At 56.0% G+C, this 17,717-nt stretch overlaps 7 protein-coding genes across 7 annotated transcripts; 5 read left to right on the top strand and 2 right to left on the bottom strand.

Annotated features, from left to right (window-relative positions):
- Nucleotides 1-2,191: 2,191 nt before the first annotated feature.
- Nucleotides 2,192-2,944, top strand: GCG54_00005894 (uncharacterized protein; the record flags this gene model as incomplete). The annotated part of the gene is made up of 3 exons (XM_045405909.1): nt 2,192-2,271; nt 2,494-2,612; nt 2,670-2,944. 3 exons carry the CDS (start codon nt 2,192-2,194, stop codon nt 2,942-2,944), a joined length of 474 nt encoding a protein of 157 aa, XP_045264307.1.
- A 4,595-nt stretch (nt 2,945-7,539) lies between these two features.
- On the top strand, nt 7,540-8,588 carry GCG54_00005893 (D-galacturonate reductase; the record flags this gene model as incomplete). The annotated part of the gene is made up of 3 exons (XM_045405908.1): nt 7,540-7,562; nt 7,644-8,127; nt 8,193-8,588. The coding sequence occupies 3 exons, from the start codon at nt 7,540-7,542 to the stop codon at nt 8,586-8,588; spliced, it is 903 nt and encodes a 300-aa protein (XP_045264306.1).
- Nucleotides 8,589-8,762: 174 nt separating this feature from the next.
- GCG54_00005892 (Nitrilase and fragile histidine triad fusion protein NitFhit) lies at nt 8,763-9,341 on the bottom strand (the record flags this gene model as incomplete). The annotated part of the gene is made up of 1 exon (XM_045405907.1): nt 8,763-9,341. The coding sequence occupies one exon, from the start codon at nt 9,339-9,341 to the stop codon at nt 8,763-8,765; it is 579 nt and encodes a 192-aa protein (XP_045264305.1).
- A 580-nt stretch (nt 9,342-9,921) lies between these two features.
- Nucleotides 9,922-10,210, top strand: GCG54_00005891 (DNA-directed RNA polymerases II IV and V subunit 12; the record flags this gene model as incomplete). The annotated part of the gene is made up of 2 exons (XM_045405906.1): nt 9,922-10,124; nt 10,186-10,210. The coding sequence occupies 2 exons, from the start codon at nt 9,922-9,924 to the stop codon at nt 10,208-10,210; spliced, it is 228 nt and encodes a 75-aa protein (XP_045264304.1).
- Nucleotides 10,211-10,473: 263 nt separating this feature from the next.
- Nucleotides 10,474-11,793, bottom strand: GCG54_00005890 (GPN-loop GTPase 1; the record flags this gene model as incomplete). The annotated part of the gene is made up of 3 exons (XM_045405905.1): nt 10,474-11,270; nt 11,324-11,635; nt 11,694-11,793. 3 exons carry the CDS (start codon nt 11,791-11,793, stop codon nt 10,474-10,476), a joined length of 1,209 nt encoding a protein of 402 aa, XP_045264303.1.
- Nucleotides 11,794-12,102: 309 nt separating this feature from the next.
- Nucleotides 12,103-14,235, top strand: GCG54_00005889 (Pre-mRNA-splicing factor cwf19; the record flags this gene model as incomplete). The annotated part of the gene is made up of 1 exon (XM_045405904.1): nt 12,103-14,235. One exon carries the CDS (start codon nt 12,103-12,105, stop codon nt 14,233-14,235), a length of 2,133 nt encoding a protein of 710 aa, XP_045264302.1.
- A 568-nt stretch (nt 14,236-14,803) lies between these two features.
- Nucleotides 14,804-16,083, top strand: GCG54_00005888 (Arabinogalactan endo-beta-1 4-galactanase; the record flags this gene model as incomplete). The annotated part of the gene is made up of 3 exons (XM_045405903.1): nt 14,804-14,880; nt 14,936-15,890; nt 15,961-16,083. The coding sequence occupies 3 exons, from the start codon at nt 14,804-14,806 to the stop codon at nt 16,081-16,083; spliced, it is 1,155 nt and encodes a 384-aa protein (XP_045264301.1).
- Between the last annotated feature and the right edge of the window lie 1,634 nt (nt 16,084-17,717).

The following is a 17,717-nucleotide window of genomic DNA, read 5'->3' as shown; positions in this document are numbered from 1 at the left end:
CGCTGTGCGCTTGCACCACAAAAGTCGAAGACGTTCAGCTGGCGGCCAAACATGTTCTAATTGATCAGCGTCGGAAAAGACGTCTCGGATTTTATCCGGCCCGGCACGATCTTACAATTGACGAACGGGAAGTCTGTTCCAGCAAGCTATCAACCTGCACCTACAAGTCTGCAGCCAACGAACGTACCGGCACCTACGAAGGCTGGCAAGAACTCACATCACAAAGCTGTCGCACACGGAGCTTTCGGATCCAGGATTCAGGCCAGATGAACGCTTCGGATGAACCGGTCAGCTCAATTCGGTAGCCAAACGGACAATCCATGCCTACGAAGGAGTCCTGCATTGAACAACGTTCCGGCGATGCAAGTTTCTGTTTATGGTTTCGAGTATTATATTTTGCCCAATCTGGATCTCGCGACCAAGGACAAGCGTCCGCAGTGGTTCTGGGTCAAAATGGATCAAGGTTGGCAAGGCTACGATGGCGGATGCAAGTGCAAGCCAGTGCAAGTGCAAGACGACGGGCTCCTGGAAGCCCGCAGCGTAGGCCAAGGCGCGGAGTAACGCCGGCTCAGCGGGATGGCGAGGGGAAGTCGCGAGCGCGACTCAGCGTGAAAGAACGGAACAGCTTTAGCGCACGTGATGACGCTATCCATGACGTCCCGTTCCGGCTAGAATCACGTCAGCAGCCGGCTGGCGGCCCTGAGCTGGAGCTTTACCCTCGGGGGTGATTCGAGGAACGGAAATGGTAGTGATGGCCAATGACGATTGGCTCGAGAGGAGCAGCTAGGGGCAGAGCTCCTAATTCGCACAGGGGCAGGCATGAGCAGCTGCCAGCAACAGCTCATGCTGATGAGTGACGAGTGTCAGAGCAGTCAGTTGGTTGAGGAGGGGAAAGGGTGAAAGACTTGGGAGGTGACGCTTGGGAAGGGGAAGAGGGGAAGAAGGGCTGGATGAGCTCAAGAACTGAGAGGAGGGCAAGCGGGAGCGCAACAGAGCAGGCAAGTTCGCAGCTCGGTGTTGAGCTGTTGCAACATGCTGTCACCGTTGCTGCTGCTGCTGCTGCTGCTGCTGCTGCTGCTGCACGCAAGGTCCGGAGGGAAAGGTAGGGTACCTTAAGGTGTGCGGACAGGGATGGTGATGTTGCTCTTCCCTCCCCCAAAGTGTCCGAGCTCTTTCGCTTGTCGGCCAACCACCAGCCAGAGCAGGTTCGCACGCCAATCTGGTTTCCCTGTTTGGATCTCCCCCAGTGCGCTCGTGTCCTCCACCCACCCCCTCTCCTCTCACCTACGCCCCCTTCGACTCGCCCTCCTCTCTCTCTCACCCGTCCGTCACTCACCCTCTCCCCTCTCTCTCTCTCTCTCTCTCTCACACACACACACACACCACGCACCCTCACTCTGAGCCGCTCACTCACACTCGTCCTAGGTCCTAGGTTCCTGGTCGTTGCTCCAGTCCTCCATCTTGCTTCTTACTCGTCGGCCCCAGCCCAGTCCACTCCCGTCCGGTCCAAGTTCGAAGCTCCCCCCAGCCACCCTCCACCACACCTTGCTCACTCACTCACCTTGGTGCTCCCTCGTTCAGCCTGGGGTCGTGGCTCCTGCTCCTGCTCCAAAGCCCGTCTCTACATGGCTACCTCACCTTGCGCACCATCAGCCCAGTGTACCTACCTCTTGCCTCACACACGTTCCCACGCAAACAGTATGGCAGAGCGCGCACCACTCAGCTGAGAGAGGAGAGAGAGAGGGAGCTCCCACCTCCCTCCCCCTCTCTCGCACACTCACTGCGCACCGCACCACCGACCCGCGCACTCCCTCCTCCTCTTCCTCTCTTCTCCTCACGCCCGCCCGCACTGCACACTGGGCTCATGTCCCCGGGCCAGACGTATGTAGAGAGGTAAGGTAGTGTAGGTACGGATAGACAGGTACCTCACCGCACCGCCGCCGCCAGTCGACTTGCACCCACCACCCACCTTGGCTTGGTCCCGTCTCCCTCCCCCAGAGCTTTCCATGCGCCGACCTACCTACCTTGCCTACCTTTCGTCCTTGCCGCCCCCCAACTTTCTCTCTTTCTCTTTGCTTCTCCTACATCTATCCTGCCCTTCCCCATCCATCTCTTGTCTGTTTCTCTCCAGAAACACACCCTGAGTTGTCCAACTTGAACCAATTGGCCCCTTCGAACCCCCATCAACACCATGTCCACCCGCAAGAGAAAGCAAGACGAGGAGGAGGAGCTTGTTTCCCTCCCTGACGACGACGGTGAGGAGGAAGAGGAGTAAGTCACATCCAACTCCACCCTTGCGCCTGCTCTCTTGACTTGTCTCTGGCCAAGGAGGAACTATCTGGTGATGCCCGGAGCTTCCTGGTAGCACCAAGCCGCTCTTCTCTCTGAGAACCAGTGTCGTCGCAACTTTGCGCGTGGTCCTGGTTTCTGGGAACAGCTTCGCCAGCTACCGGGACCACTTGTGACCGAGATGCTAATACGTTTTGCTTGTAGGTACCAGTCTGAGGAAGACGAGGGCGAAGAGGACGATGATGGAGAAGAGGAGGAAGAGGAGGAGTACGAAGAGGGCGAGGGTGACGCCGAGGACGACGCAGAAGCCAATGGCGTAGAAGGTGAGCTCCGCACACAGTAACCTCCCCGACGACAGTTCTAACAAGCGACTTGCGCAGACAAAGCACCTCCATCCAAGAAGCGCAAGACCGAGACCGCCGGCGAGGACGACGCGGCGGCGGCTGACGAAGAGGAGGAGGCCGAGGACGAGCCAGAGGCTGACGATGACGCTGCCGAGGAGGAGGCGGCCGAGGGTGACGGCGACGACGAAGAGGCAGCCAACGGCGTCGAGGATGCTCCCGCCAAGGGCGAGGTCAAGGCCGCCGACGCACCCGCCGCTACCAACGGCGACGCTGCCCCAGCCGTCGCTGCAGGCGGTGATGCCGAGGAGTAAAAGCGATTCTGTATTCCCATCATCTACCCATACCACACTGCCAATTCATTCCTTCTCCTACCCATCAACGTCTCCGTCATTTAGTGTCTTCCTGAAATCAATCGTCAGCTTCTAGAATAGATGGCGATTTGATGTAAATGAACAAGGCATCGAGCCTGATTTCCAATAAGTGATGGTTAAACAATTCATTTCAACGCATTTGTGAATATCCGTCGCCGGTCTTGGCATTGGCGACTTGCGATCGGTGGTGATGGCACAGCATCAATCAACCAGATGGGTTTGCATGCGTACTGTTCGTGTCGTCTTCTCTTTCTCCATCAAGACTGGGGAGTTGACGAATCTTTAAATGACCCTTTCCATCTTCGGGCCTCAATCCTCACGCAAAACGGCCCAACAGAGAGCACGACACGTCGTTCACGGCTAACCCTCCATCGCGCATCGCCCTGGACGCTGGGGGAAATCCCCCGATTATCCAATAACGTCGCAACTTCGGATCCCCCCAAACCACGGCTGCACGGTGCCTGGTTGGTCGGATTGCCGAAGCAGATGGTGGCCGCCGCGGTCGAGGCCATTGAGGAGGGGGCCCCGGCCGGTCGCGGCGAACAGCGGCGGCGGCGGGCGGGGGCCCTTTTTGGGGGCCACCTGAGAAATCACTGTTTGCCGGCGTCGGCAGTTGAGAGGATGCTCACGATGAGCGGGATGGGGCCGCCAGCCAGAGGAGGCCCGGCGGGATGCGTTGTCGGCGATTGAGAAACTATGCATTACGTAGGGTTGTCATTCGTTTCTAATTCAGTCATGATGGGCTCAACACGCAAGAAAGCCTCTCGTATGTTGGGTTAACTAACTTGAGGGCAGTTTAATCAGGTTTCCGTGTAGTTTGTCGAGTGTGAGAGGTGAGAAATGATAAAGAGCGCCGGATGGGAAAGGAAAGGGGTTTAGTTCATTTGCTAAGGTACGATTTCTATCAGCAACTCATCTGCTGAAATTGCTCTCAACCTGGCGACTGACCAACGGCACTGGCAATCGGTGGGATTGATCACAGATGCCCCAGATCGACGTCGAAAAGAAACATCTTGAGCAAAATAAGGATGTACCTGCAATCTGCCTTTGGACAATGACTATGGAAACCTACACATCTGACAGACTGTATTATCATACTATGCTCTTACCTCGTACAGTAGTATATTCTCTGCGTACAATCTTACCCGTTAGCATTTCTTGTTTCATGTGCTAATTTTCCGTCGCCAGTATTCATATTGTAAATAGGTGTAGAGCCTTAATCATCCTTCGCGAGACATTTCATGACATTCATCAACCATTCAGGCACGCTGAGCATAAATGTTGGCTAGCCATCGCTCGAATTTGATGTATCAGCTGGCTTGGGTCTTATCTGCTCCTTGGTGAGTCCAGAGAAGTCAACATCCAGACATGCATCAACCTCTGTACCTAAAACCTGACCCATATCCTCCTACTTTCCCCCAACCCGGTGTGCCCCTCGAACGCTGCAACGACCAGAGCAAGCGGTACTCCGTTATCCCCCCACAAACCTTAACACAGCCTCTGATGTTGTTCTTTGGCTGAGACAAGGACGGCTGTCAGACCGTCTGTAGGCCAGCACCTTAACGGGACGGTGGCTTGAGGAACTCGGACACTGTGGCTGTTGCTCGTGCGGGATGAATGGCGCCAAAGCCAAGAACGTGGACTGGACCGTTGGTTGCCAGAGTGATATGTAAGACGGCTTTCTTGGTTGCTTTGTGTCTTCACTCAATCTCGTCGCTTTTTCTTGGCTTCGTAGGTTACCTAGACTGAGCTAACTTTCCACGTGAATTTCAAAGCCCAGCAACCATAGTAGCCAGTATAGCCAATCATTCGAGTATTGCAGATGTACACGAAACTCTCCATAACGTGACGAGGAAAATCACAAGGAAAAGTCTGCTTTAGTTTCGGATGAGTTCAGGTACACACAGCGTGTTGTCCAACGAGCTTAAAGCCCAAGAACCAGAGCGGCCAGGACCTCGATGGACTTACCAGGTCTGGGAGCAAGAGGGTTGTTGGGGTGGACCTCTCATAGTTCTCGAAAGAGGAATAGAACCAGATTCTCACAGTCTAGCTAAGATATATGAGAAGATCTAACAGAGAACACTGCCGAGAAGAGAACGTCCACCGTGCTAATAAATCCGACCTCGTAAGAGAAAGCAACCTTGGCCCTATGTCCACCCGGTATGATACCGAAAGACGAATATTGTCGCTTTCGCATGGTTCACCCTGGAAGAGTTCCGTGAGACGACCTCAGAATGATCCCTTAGCACGGGGGTGCAGTTGTGTTCAGCCTAAACTGGCCTTGTGCATAGGTAGGTGGTAATTCTTGTGGACATGGGCTTAGCTTATGCCAACGCTCGGAAACCGGCTTCAGAAGTTGCTACTCATACGAATTGACAAACGGCTTGAGCATAGCATAGAATATGTAGTGATGTATGCTTGTTGATAATCAGCCTTCAGTCACCCGAAAACGTCGTTGACTGGGTAAGTATAAATCAGGACAGAGGTCGACCTGTGATTTCGAGACAGGTGAGGCAAGGACTGTCCGCAAGGTTTCTCCCCGACGATCACGCCACTCTTTGCCAACCCAGCAAGACGTACAGGATCGGACAATTTGCGTAGCGTAGCCGAAAGAAGGAGCCAGTCGATGGTGCTCCGGGCCGAGTGACAGGGGTCTTTTGTGACGTTATGTGGCTAATGTCGACGACATGTCTTCGTCTCGACAACTTGGATGATACGACTGTCCTAGAGAGAATATGGGCTTTCTGTGAAATAACAGTAAAACAGTCTCATCTCTGCGATGGTGAAGGAGAGAATCATCAGTGCGGCATCAGGGACCAGTCGATGGTTGACAGCTTTACAGACACCTTAGGAAACAAAATTGCCCTTGGACACGTCAAGTTCAACTCATTCCGCCGCTTGATTTTCTTATCAGTTCAAGAAGAGAAAAGCGCAGACATGGACACAGCTGTGAAAAAGGGGGAATGATGGCAAGAGGGTATAAGATGGAGGGTGGAAAATCGCTGCATTTAAACCACACAACTTCTCAGTAACGACGTCGCGCAACGCTCCTCCGAAGAGCTCCCGGCCACGTCGACACTCTGTCTCAAGCGGAAAGGCTGGAGATGGACGTGGCACCTGAACTGGATCAAGGAATCTTCGAGATCCTTCTGACGAAGAATTGTCGTCTTTGTGTAGCGGGCCAGTCATAGGCAGGATACGATGAACGGCGAAGCAAGTCAATCAGCCCAAGAGTCATGGCGACGTGGGGTTGGAAATTTCCTGGCTAGACATTCGTGCGGCTGCAGAGGTTCATATGCGCCCGGTTCCGCCAAACCGGGACTGATTTAACAGCAAATGCCTAAAGCGAGAAGAAGGTGGCATCCAGTTGGCCCGGTATTCGTGCCAGGGCTGGCCAAGTTGCATGGTCTCGGTGAAGAGTGGCACAACATGTGGATGTCAAGGAAAGAGGAGAGGCAAAGAGAAAAAAAACCGCACGTCGGGGCACATTTGCCCGTTCCAACGACGCGGATTGGAACGGCTAACAAGCGCTGCCAATCAAGCACACTGAAATTCGCTGACTAGGTCATGGCCGGCTTCATTTTTTTTTTTTCTAATTCCCTTTGTACCTCTCCCGACATGGGATTTTATTTGCGAGTCCCTGGGGCCCCCAATTCCCCTCCACAACTCTTAGTGTCTTATTGTGTGGTGCCCCTCGTTGCGCCGCTTTGCCCCTCCATGTTATCAGGCCCCTGCAAGACGTTGAGAAACATGAAGATAGGTGTAGATAGGTCTGGATAGGGCTCTGCTGGAGGCAAAGTGGGCTCTGACCAACTGCTCGGGGTCAGTTTCCCAACTGTTAACATTGCCCTTGTGGGAAGAGTAGACAGGCACCTTACCCAAGTAACTGCCAACCTTACCTTACCTACTAGGTAGACGCAGATGCCAGATTCCCGCTGTTGACATTATCGAGAAAGCCCACAGCTGTCAGCACAGAAAAGACAACAGGCTGGACGCCGATAGGGCGGCAGGCAAGGTAGTAGGTAGCGTAGTACTGCGTCATTGCTGGGCGCACAAGAGGTGGGGGGAGGGGCAATGCTTCGCGAAGGATTGGGATCAGGGGTGATGGCCACCTTACCTCACTCCAAAGTGAATGGACTGGACCTTCCCCGTCCTTTGCAATTCCCGCACCCGCGCCGCATGTACCTACCTTACCTTGCCTTCTTTCTTGACCCGAACCCAGCGCCTCCCGTCCTGTCGCATATGTCGCATAACTTTAGAACGGGCGAACAGGAACCGCAAGGGAAAGAATGCCGAGCTGCTCGCCTCTCACCTGTCCATGACGGGGACAGCTTGCTGCTTACGTTAATCATCTGTTCTTGTCTTCAGCGACGAGGTACATAAGAGCTCCCACGTCCCACCATGTTGTCGATTCCAGTCTGTGGTAGCTCTCACTCTTCTTTTTCATCTCACGTTCTTCGCTTTTGAGACCACTTGATTTCCTGTTCTTCCAAGATACCCGTCTCTATTCCCGGTTGTTCCGTATGCAAAGAATCATGGCCGCCACCAAGCAGACCGCGTAAGTGACACAGACTGCCTTCTTTCAAACACAATGAAACGGCCACAGTCGTCTATGATCTATCAGCTAACCGACGTACAGCCGCACCTTCACCCTCAACACGGGAGCCAAGATTCCCGCCATTGGCCTGGGTACCTGGCAATCCAAGCCCAACGAGGTCAAGCTCGCCGTCGAGGCCGCTCTCAAGAACGGCTACCGCCACGTCGATACCGCCTTCGCCTACCAGAACGAGAAGGAGGTTGGTGATGGCATCATTGCCTCGGGCGTCCCCCGCGACCAGATCTGGTTGACCACCAAGCTCGACAACCCCTGGCACAAGCGCGTCCCCGAGGCCATCACCAAGTCCCTCGAGAACCTCCAGACCGACTACGTCGACCTCTATCTGATGCACTGGCCTTCGTCCACCGACCCCGATGACCTGAAGAAGCACTACCCCGACTGGGACTACGTCAAGACCTGGCACGAGCTGCAGAAGCTCGTCGGCACCGGCAAGGTCCGCAACATTGGTGTCTCCAACTTTGGCCTCACCCACCTCGAGCGCCTCCTTAGCGACCCTGCCACCACTGTAAGTCCTACAAATGCGCTTCCAGCTTCATCTTCCCACTGCGACCATGACTGACCAGTGCCCAGATCGTCCCCGCCGTCAACCAGATCGAGCTCCACCCTTGCAACCCCTCTCCCAAGCTCCTTGACTACTGCAAGTCCAAGGGCATCCACGCCACTGCCTACTCTTGCCTCGGAAGCACCGACTCTCCTCTCTACACCAACACGACTCTCCTCGAGATTGCCAAGGCCAAGGGCCGCACTCCCCAGCAGGTTCTGCTCCAGTGGGGTCTTGCACGCGACACCAGCGTCATCCCCAAGTCCGTCTCCGAGGGCCGCATCAAGGCCAACTTCGACCTTGACGACTGGTCCCTGACCGAGGAGGAGATCAAGAAGATCTCTGCCATCCCCGATCGCTTCAAGGTCTGCGACGGCACCTTCCTGCCGGACGGTGTCAAGGTCTTCTTCGGCGACGATGAGTAAATGGTAATTGGGTATATGATGGGGTGGGTGAGCTGGGTAGACTCACATAATGAGCAGATGAAAAAAAAGCAAACGCTATAGTCCATATCCCGCTGCCACAATGCTGCAGGGCCTTTAAATCCATACATGAATAAAAAAGTAATAAAAATCAGAAAAGAATAAGCATCCCAATGTTCATAACTTCGCCTTGTGTGCCTCCTCCCTCAAAATGTCGGCCACGTTCTCCCGCAAATCCTTGGCAAAATGCTCGGCGTCTTCTTCGTCTAGCTCCTCCCTGCGCCCTCGTCCAAACATGGTGAAACTTTCGCTGTACCTGCCACTCGCACGAATCTCAGGCCGCGGGATGAGGTGAAAGTGCATGTGCATGACGACCTGCGCGGCGGCGGCACCGTTGTTCTGCACGACGTTCCAATCCTCGACGCCCGTCGTGCGCGCCAGGGCGTTCGACAGCACCCGCAGATACCTCCCCATCTCGGCCGACTCCTCCGGCGAGGCGTCCGTCAGCTTCGGGCGGTGCGTGCGCGGGCAGAGCAGCAGGTGGCCGCGCGAAAGGGGGAGGATGTCGAGGAACGCGATGAGCGTCTCGGTTGAGAGCACGATGAAGGCGGGCGTGGGGATCCGGTTCGGGTCCAGCGTGGTCTCGTCTTGCGGGGGATAGGCTGGGTCGTAGGGAGGGTATTCGTCGGCAATTATGCAGAATGGACAGCTCGATTCAGGGGGCTCTACGCCCGAGTCGAAGGCGGTGGGCGTCATGATGTGAGGGATGTGATGGTGTTTTGGAAGAGATGCAATGCTGAGTGGAAGAGCCTTTGCATTACCGAGGCATTGCTTGGCTGCTGGATGATACTTGGTGCAAGCTTGCAAAGATAAAGAAAACAGAAGAAAAGAAAGTCAACAAGCTGCCTGAGTCGGAGAGATGACGCGAAGATTGGCCTGCGCGTCGACGAGATGTTCCCTAGGTTTCTGCCGCAGCGATATCCGATATCCGTACCACTAACATCACGATTAACCTCGGGAAGTGGGCCAGGCCGGAGCTTCTCAGTGTTCACTTCCAGCAGGTTTCCACGAGTTCAGCGTTGTTTTCACCTAAGCTCCACTGGCCGCCTGCACAGTGCACACCGCCCGGCACCAACCTTTTTTTCTGCCGCCATTCCGCCTTCACCGCCTAACAAATTGTCATCCAGCCTAGGGGCCCTCCTGCATTTCCAAGCCGCCGTCGCAAGAAAGAAAATCGCAGTCGTCTACCCCCGTCGCGTTCACCACACTCGACCGTCGCAACTCGCACAACTCCCGACTACAACCACCCGAAGTTTCGTTCTACCAAACATCGAAAATGTCCCGCGAAGCCTACCAAGTCCCGACTGCCGGTGCCTCCTCGGCCCCCAGCGCCGCCAACTACTCTTCCTACGGCAACGAGGGCCCTCAGATGCAGTACCTCTGCGGTGACTGTGGCCTGAAGTTCCAGCTCCGTCGCGCCGACCCCATCCGTTGCAAGGAATGCGGTTGCCGTATCCTGTACAAGGAGCGCACCAAGAGGTGAGTTTGTGTGGTCTGGAACTCGGACGAGACGCGCAAATACTGACTCACTCGCGCGCAGAATGGTCCAGTTCGAGGCGAGGTAATGGTAGCGACGTGGGTTGGGGAGAATGAGATATGGTTGGATGGGGAGAGAGACAAAGACAGAGAGAGAGGCTGAAGACAGTATCACAGTGCGCAGAATTCCTGGAGTTTGGGCTTGGGGGTTAAAAATCAATTCATAGAGGAAGGCATTCTGCACCTTTTCTCTCTTTTTTTTCGAGGTATCTCATGATAATGCAGCAACCTTCTAAAACGCCATCCCGCCCCATGATTCATTCTATGTGCATGCTCATTCTCAACCCTTTTCTCATGCCTGGCGGGTATGCAGGTACTTGGCGAAACTGCCGTCCGCCATGATGGAATCGCCCTCAGCCTCCATCGCCGCTTCGTACCGAGCCTGGAGACCCTCTCTGTCATCCTCGTCGTCCGGCATGTCATCGTCGTCAACGTCGCTGGCGACTTCGATGCCGTCATCGTCGTCATCCGGCTTGACAACCCGCGGCTTCTTGCCGGCATCTACTGACATGCCCTTCATCATCTTGTCCAGCTCTTGCTCACGAGTCTTGCGCTTCTGTTCCTCACGCTCCTCTCTCCGGCGCTGCAGCTCAGGCAGGTAGTCTTGCTTAAACTCCTCCGCCTTTTCCTGCACAGCCTCGAAGAACTCGTCCATGCCCGTTCCCAGCCGGGAGCTGACGGGCACGAAGCTCAAGTGGGAATAGAACTCCTCGAGCATCAAGCTCATGGAGTTGAGCAAGCTGCCCATGTATCCCGTTCCACCGCTGCCGCCCTCTGCCGTCTCATATCCGCCGATCGTGTCGCTCATCTCGTCCCTCTGAAGCGCCTCCTGAAAAGCCTCAAAGTCCGTCATCCACTCTTTCGCAAAGGTGGCGTCTTGTACATCGGTCTTGTTAAAGACCAAAATCATGGGCAGTTTGGTCTTGTACAGGATACTGCAGGCGTACAGCATGTTGCTCATGAACGTGCTTGTGGATGTGGTTCTCGGGGTGTCGATAACGTAGGCGATGACCGTCGGGAAGGAGGAAGCGAGTGACTCGAGAAGAATGGTACCGCTGGCTGACCATACGAAGACCTCAATCTGGCCGGCTGGAGATTTGTTAGTATAAAGTCGTGTTGTCACACGCATCCGAAAGACTCACGGGTATCGACGAGAATGTTCTTGATAGGCTTTTTGTCGGGGTTCGCCGGGTCTGGTGCCGCGCGCTTGTCGAGAAGGTTGACAATCTGGTCGACCTTCGTGGCGAAGAGGTTGAGGGACGTTAGAATCCCACCGTTCGGCCCCAGGTTGTACTGCTTCATGACCTCCTCATAGTTGACGGAGTCGCGAATGTCGATGTTGCTCTCGAAGGGCACGTTAAGAACCGCAGGGTCCAAGTTGATAACATAAGGAGGCTCCTTCTTGCCGTGGAGGTATGAGTTGATGCGTCGCATGAATGTCGTTTTGCCGGAGCCTGGAGGCGGTATTGGTCAGCGCAAGTCATCGAGTGTGTACCGGCGAGAACTCCTTACCGGCCATGCCGACAACTACAATAGAGACTGGGGAGTCGGAACCCGGGGTCGGGGCCGGGGCCGAGGCCGGGGCGGGTGCGGTCGAGGAAGCTTCAGCCATCTTTGTGCAGTTTATGTCGTCGACTTCAACTGGTGGTGTTGATCTCAGTCGCAGGAAAAAAGTTCTGGAAGAGTTGGAAGAGCTGGATGCCCCGCGCGGGGCGCTAGAGTGGACGACACCCCCTGTGAAGAACGCGCTAACAAGACCCCTGGGCTGTTCCAAAATTTAGATGGTCCGTGCCCAGTGACGTCCAACCTGCATTGAGGTTGCCAATTGTCGTCCTTCGATCCAAGCTGCCTCAGGTAGCTAATCAGAAGTCGTCACGTCAACACCAAACAGTCGATCATTCTGTCGTCTCATCGATCAGAGATGGACGGCCTCGACGATTTTGAAAAGGCGCTCGCAGCCGAAAAGGGCGAACGAGAGCGCATTGAACGCGAAAAGGAAGAGCGCAGAGAGAGGAAGAAGCAGCGAAGCCACCACCACCACCATCGCGAGCGCGACAGGTCATCCGACAGACACCGGGAACGCGACCGAGACAGAGAAAGGGACCGCGAACGTGATCGCGATCGCGATAATGACCGCCATCGGCACCACAGGTCGCGACGCCATGACGAAGACGAGGAGGATGGGCACAGGCACAAAAGATCACGCCATTCCAGGGACGACGAGGAACGGCGGCCAAGACGGCACCGGGATAGAGATGATGGGAGGCGTGACGAAAGACACGAAAAGACCTCTGACCCAAAGGAGGATCTCCCCATTCCCGATGAAGAGGCGACCCCAGAAGGAACCAAGACAACCACACCGTTGGTACGCGATTCGTGGATGACTGCCCCTTCAGCCCTCGATATCGACTACGTCCAGCGCAAGGAGAAGGAGAAACCGCCACCGCCCAAGGAGGAGCCCGTCAGGGTTGTTCACGAAAGGGAGATCAACAAGGACTTCGACGATGTAGCCAACGCTGCGTCCACGGACGAGACGCCAAAGGAGAGAACCATCAACTACACATTCGGGGACAACGGCTCTCAGTGGCGTATGACCAAGCTCAAGGGCGTTTACTCTATGGCGGAAGAGTCGGGGCGACCTGTGGAGGAAATCGCTCTGGAGAGATTTGGCAGCTTGCAGGAATTCGACGATGCCCGAGAAGAAAAGATCGAGATGGATCGCCGCAAGGTTTACGGAGACGGGTACATTGGTAAAGAGAAGCCCACCGGTGACCTCTACCAGGAGCGCATGGAGAAGCAACGTCCGGAGCCGAAAGAACCAAGTCCCATGGAGGATATCCAGCAGGGCACGGTCATCCCCGACCAGGCCATGCTGCACACTCCAATTGACCAGACTGCGTTGAACCGAATGCGGGCTCAGATGATGAAGGCTAAGCTTCGCCGAGCACCTGATGCTGCCAAGCTGGAGGCTGAATACAATGCGGCTGCTGCTAGTTTCGCAACCAACGGGCCGCAGTCTGTTGTTCTAGGCGTCATGGACAATAGAATGCTCGCAGGAACACGGGGCGAGGTCAAGTCTATCGAGACGAAGCGAGGCCGTGAGCGCGGTAACGTGGAGGCAAACGAGGACATGTCAATTGAGGACATGGTTCGCGAGGAACGCAGAACTCGTGGCCAAGCGGGCGGCGAGGGCATGCGTCTGGCGGAGCGCATTGCAAAAGATGGCAAGTTCGACGACGATCTCGAGTACATGGACGAGAACGCTGAAAAGCTTGCGAAGAGGGTACACAAGTCAGAGATCAACCTCAAGAACGTTGCTGTCAACGAGTATCAGAAGGTGACGCGAATTTTGGACAACTGCCCTCTCTGTCATCACGAAGACAAAGGACAGCCACCTCTGGCACCAGTCATCTCACTCGGCACGCGCGTATTTCTGACTCTGCCTACGGAACCCGAAATCTGCGAAGGCGGCGCCGTAATTACTCCCATTGCCCACCGCAAGAACTTGCTGGAGTGTGACGACGACGAATGGGAGGAGATTCGCAACTTCATGAAGTCCCTCACGAGAATGTACCACGAAAAGGGGCAGGAAGTTATATTCTACGAGAACGCCGCCGCACCGCAGAGACACCTTCACGCAGCGATGATGGCGGTGCCCATTCCCTACGAGGAGGGTGCCACAGCCCCAGCATACTTCAAGGAGGCCTTCCTCACGACAGACGAGGAGTGGTCGCAGCACAAGAAGATCATTGACACCGGCGCTAGAGCACGTGACGGCATGGGCAGGATGGCCTTCCGTCGGAGCATCGCCAAGGAAATGCCGTACTTCCACGCCTGGTTTACTCTAGATGGCGGCCTCGGTCACATTGTCGAAAACTCTGATCGCTGGCCCAGAGGCGACTTGTTTGCCAGAGAGATTATTGGAGGTATCTTGGACGTAGCGCCGGACGTGATCAAGAAGCAGGGGCGCTGGAACAAGGGCGATCGCAGGGTTGAAGGGTTTAAGAAGAAGTGGAGGAAGTTTGACTGGACTCGGGTCCTAACCGACGGATAGGCTTGGGAATCAGGTTTTGTTTTCCAGCCACCGTTTTGGATCAGGTAGAAATTTCTAAGCATTGAATAAGATACCTCGGCTGCCGACCGTGATATTCCGGTCTGGGCCCAGCCTTTGCCCTCAATTCAGAGTCTCCATCTCCACCTGCCAACAATAACTAGTGGTGATGACCCGGGCAGTTGGAACTTGGCACCCTGGACCATGAGCTGAAGCTGGAGGCACATTGACCGAAGTTGCGGGAGAGACCAGGGGCCTGACCCAGGCGCACCAATGGCTGGCCGGCCGAGAATGGGGTCGGTTCCCGGCAACCCCGCGATGCATCCCCGCATTCATTTGGGTTACCTCGAGATCTTCCGTCGAGTCGTCACATTGAATTGAGAAAAACAGCGCCGAGCCCCCGTGACAGCTGGACCGCGTCTATTCTGCTCTTGGCATAGCAGACCGGTGGCTCGATGATTGCCGTCATGTGAGGCGGTCAATGAGCCGCTGATTGTGAGCCATATATAATGAGCGACCTCGGCGCAAAGCAACAGGGCACGACGCGCAAAAGACGTGGTACCGCTTCGCCATGATTGCATCGCAGCTTCTCTCCTTGCTCGGCCTCATAGCTCTGGCGGCGGCGGCGCCCGCCCTGGAGGGCAGAAAGTAAGTCGCCTGACACACGCTTCCTCAATTGAGTCTAACAAGAGACAAGTCCCAGCCCCCAGAAGCCCTTCTTCTACAAGGGTCACGATCTGAGCTCCCTCAAGATGCTGGAGGAGTCCAACAACATCTTCATCGACACCGCACGAGGCAATGTTTCGCGGCCCGCCGACGACATCCTCGCGGACGGCGGCATGAACGGTGTCCGTCTCCGCCTGTGGGTCAACCCTCCCGACGGGACGTACGGCCTCAACTACACGATCGAGCTCGCGAAGCGCTTCCAGAGCAAGGGCCAGCGCCTCTTCCTCGACTACCACTTCTCCGACAGCTGGGCGGACCCCCAAAAGCAACCTCTTCCCGCGGCGTGGCCGACGGAGGTGGAGCCCCTGGCCGGCAAGCTGCGCGAGTACGTCCGCGAGACGCTTGTCGCCTTCCACGACGCCGGCGTGAAGCTGGACCTCGTCTCCCTCGGCAACGAGATCCGCCACGGCTTCCTCTGGCCGGTCGGCAAGGTCGACGTCGACGTGCAGCCCTGGCCGGCGCTGGTCAAGAGCTTCGCCAACCTCGCGACGCTCTTCAAGGCCGCGCGAGCCGGTGTCAAGGACGCGACATGCGCCGGCGTGCCCAAGCCCGAGGTTATGATCCACATCGACAACGGCTGGAACCTGACTCTGCAGGAGAGGTGGTTCGGGGCGCTCGTGGAGAACGGCGTGCCACTCTCGGCGTGGGATGCGTTTGGCTTCAGCTTCTACCCGTTCTACGGCACCTCGGCGACATTCGAGAACATCAAGAACGTGCTGCACACGATGACGAAAAAGTACAAGAAGCCTGCCCAGATTGTCGAGACGGACTACCCTGCCCTATGCGACGGAAGATGGAACCCCATTCCCGAGAGTTCGGAGCCCTCGATTCCCTACAACGTCCAGGGCCAGGTTGAGTGGATGCACAAGACGCTCCAGATTGTGCGTGACGTGCCCAACGGCATGGGACAGGGTCTCTGGTACTGGGAGCCGGTGAGTGAAACTAGCTCTATGTGAACCTTCGTCTTCATGAGTAGCATAGCTGACTGATGATAAACAATAGGCGTGGCTCAACAACACTTCGTTGGGCAGCGACTGCAATGACGCCATCCTCTTCGAGCCGGACTACAGCCAGTGGCCGACGACATACGGATACTCTCGCGAGTCGGTCAACGTTTACCTCTGAGGAAACAGAGTTGCGAGGAACTGAATCGGGCGTTGGTAATTGTAATCTGTTGTTTGTGACGATTCGTCTGAACCAAGGGCCGAGAGGAAACAAGAGGGGGGAGGGAAGAAACATTGGAATAGGACGATTACGTGTACAGACCAAGGAGGATCCTGCCATTGGAGACCCTTAATGTTTAAACAAGCTCAAGCCTCAAATTTCGCATGTAGACGACGTAGGGTGAGGGCAGCAAGTGAGGTTCAGTGATTGGACGGGGTGGTTGCATGTCTGAGTTTCGGTGGCATGGAGAATGGACGACGTTCCGAGAGGCTGTCAGAAGTCAGTTAGGACGGCGTCCCCAGCACGTCAGCGGCTCTCGTGGCCGGCTGGGAGGAGAGCTACAGCGGTTACCCCACGATCGGGGCCGGGTGTGAAACAGGAGCATTGATCGGGAAAGAGGTCTTGTGTTTGGGGTTCAATGCGGACTGTTTGCTGGAACGTTGTGAGTGTGGTGGTCCAGGCAATCCCAAGTCTACCTTAGGTAGGTGGTGTTTCCCGTCCTCTGTCTCCCTCAGCGAGGTGTGTGCCGGTCTTCCTCCAGGTGGGTAGGCGTTGAGAGAATGGAACATGCGCCGAAGAAGGGACTCGGTGATCGACGCCGAGATGGGGGAAGGGGGGGGGGGGGGGGGGGCNGGGGGGGGGGGGGGGGGGGGGGTGGGGGGGGGGGGGGGGGGGGGGGGGGGGGGGGGGGGGCAGCACTGTGCGGCGCACTGCTGAGCGGCCTCGGCACGGTCGGGGCCGCGCAGGAGTCCGCCAACAGCCAACGGATTGACCAAATATAGCAACAGTTGTGAACGTCTGGCTGCTGGACTGCCGTGGGTCCACTCTCGGGCGCACAGTGACACAGTGCCAGTGCTGTGGCGCGCCGTCCGAAACTCCGCTCGCCTCGATGTGCCATCAGCGGCATCCAGCACATTTTGCTGTTTCCCTGCATTTCGCCCCAGTGTTTTTCTCTTCCAAATTCAATGCCCAAGAGCAGAAAGCGCTGGGCTTTCTTGAAGCACGCAAAGCCGCAAAGCAGCAGCACCAACACCACCGACGACACCACCACCACCATTGCCGCCACCTTCGCTCAATTAGGTTGCGTTCTCGGAGACCCTGCAGCTAAGGCGCACTTGTTGGCACCTTCCTTGCAGAGCCAGAGGGAGGGCATGAGTTTTTGATTCCTTGCGTGTTTGCCTGGCCAGGATTGTTTGGTTTCCTTGCTTTGCTGCTGCTGCGGCACATTATCTGCTCCATCTTTCACACCTTGTCCGTTCTCCATCTTAAACCACACGGCTCCTACATCCTTTTCGCCAAGTGGTGATCACTTTTTCTTTCCTCACTCTGCTCTCACATCTCCCTTTTGTTACCGTGCCATCTCGTAATACTCGCGAAAGGAGGTGCCACCCGCTGGACCAAAACCTCCATTGCCTGACGCCCGCAGGAACCACCTACCTTAGACAGCGAGCGACATCGACCAATCATCATCGTCCCGTCCAGCGCCAGCGCCACCCAGCGAATCTTTGGCTACTGTGTCGTCATCGCCCTTTTCGAAGCCCCCAGAAGCATCAGTAAAACGCCGCTGCAGATTTCCTTCCTTGCCTTATCAAGCC

Source organism: Colletotrichum gloeosporioides (assembly GCF_011800055.1).
Source record: "Colletotrichum gloeosporioides strain Lc1 chromosome Unknown consensus_47, whole genome shotgun sequence".
In the NCBI taxonomy this organism is placed as follows: domain Eukaryota; kingdom Fungi; phylum Ascomycota; class Sordariomycetes; order Glomerellales; family Glomerellaceae; genus Colletotrichum; species Colletotrichum gloeosporioides.
This window is presented reverse-complemented; position numbering and strand designations above follow the sequence as displayed.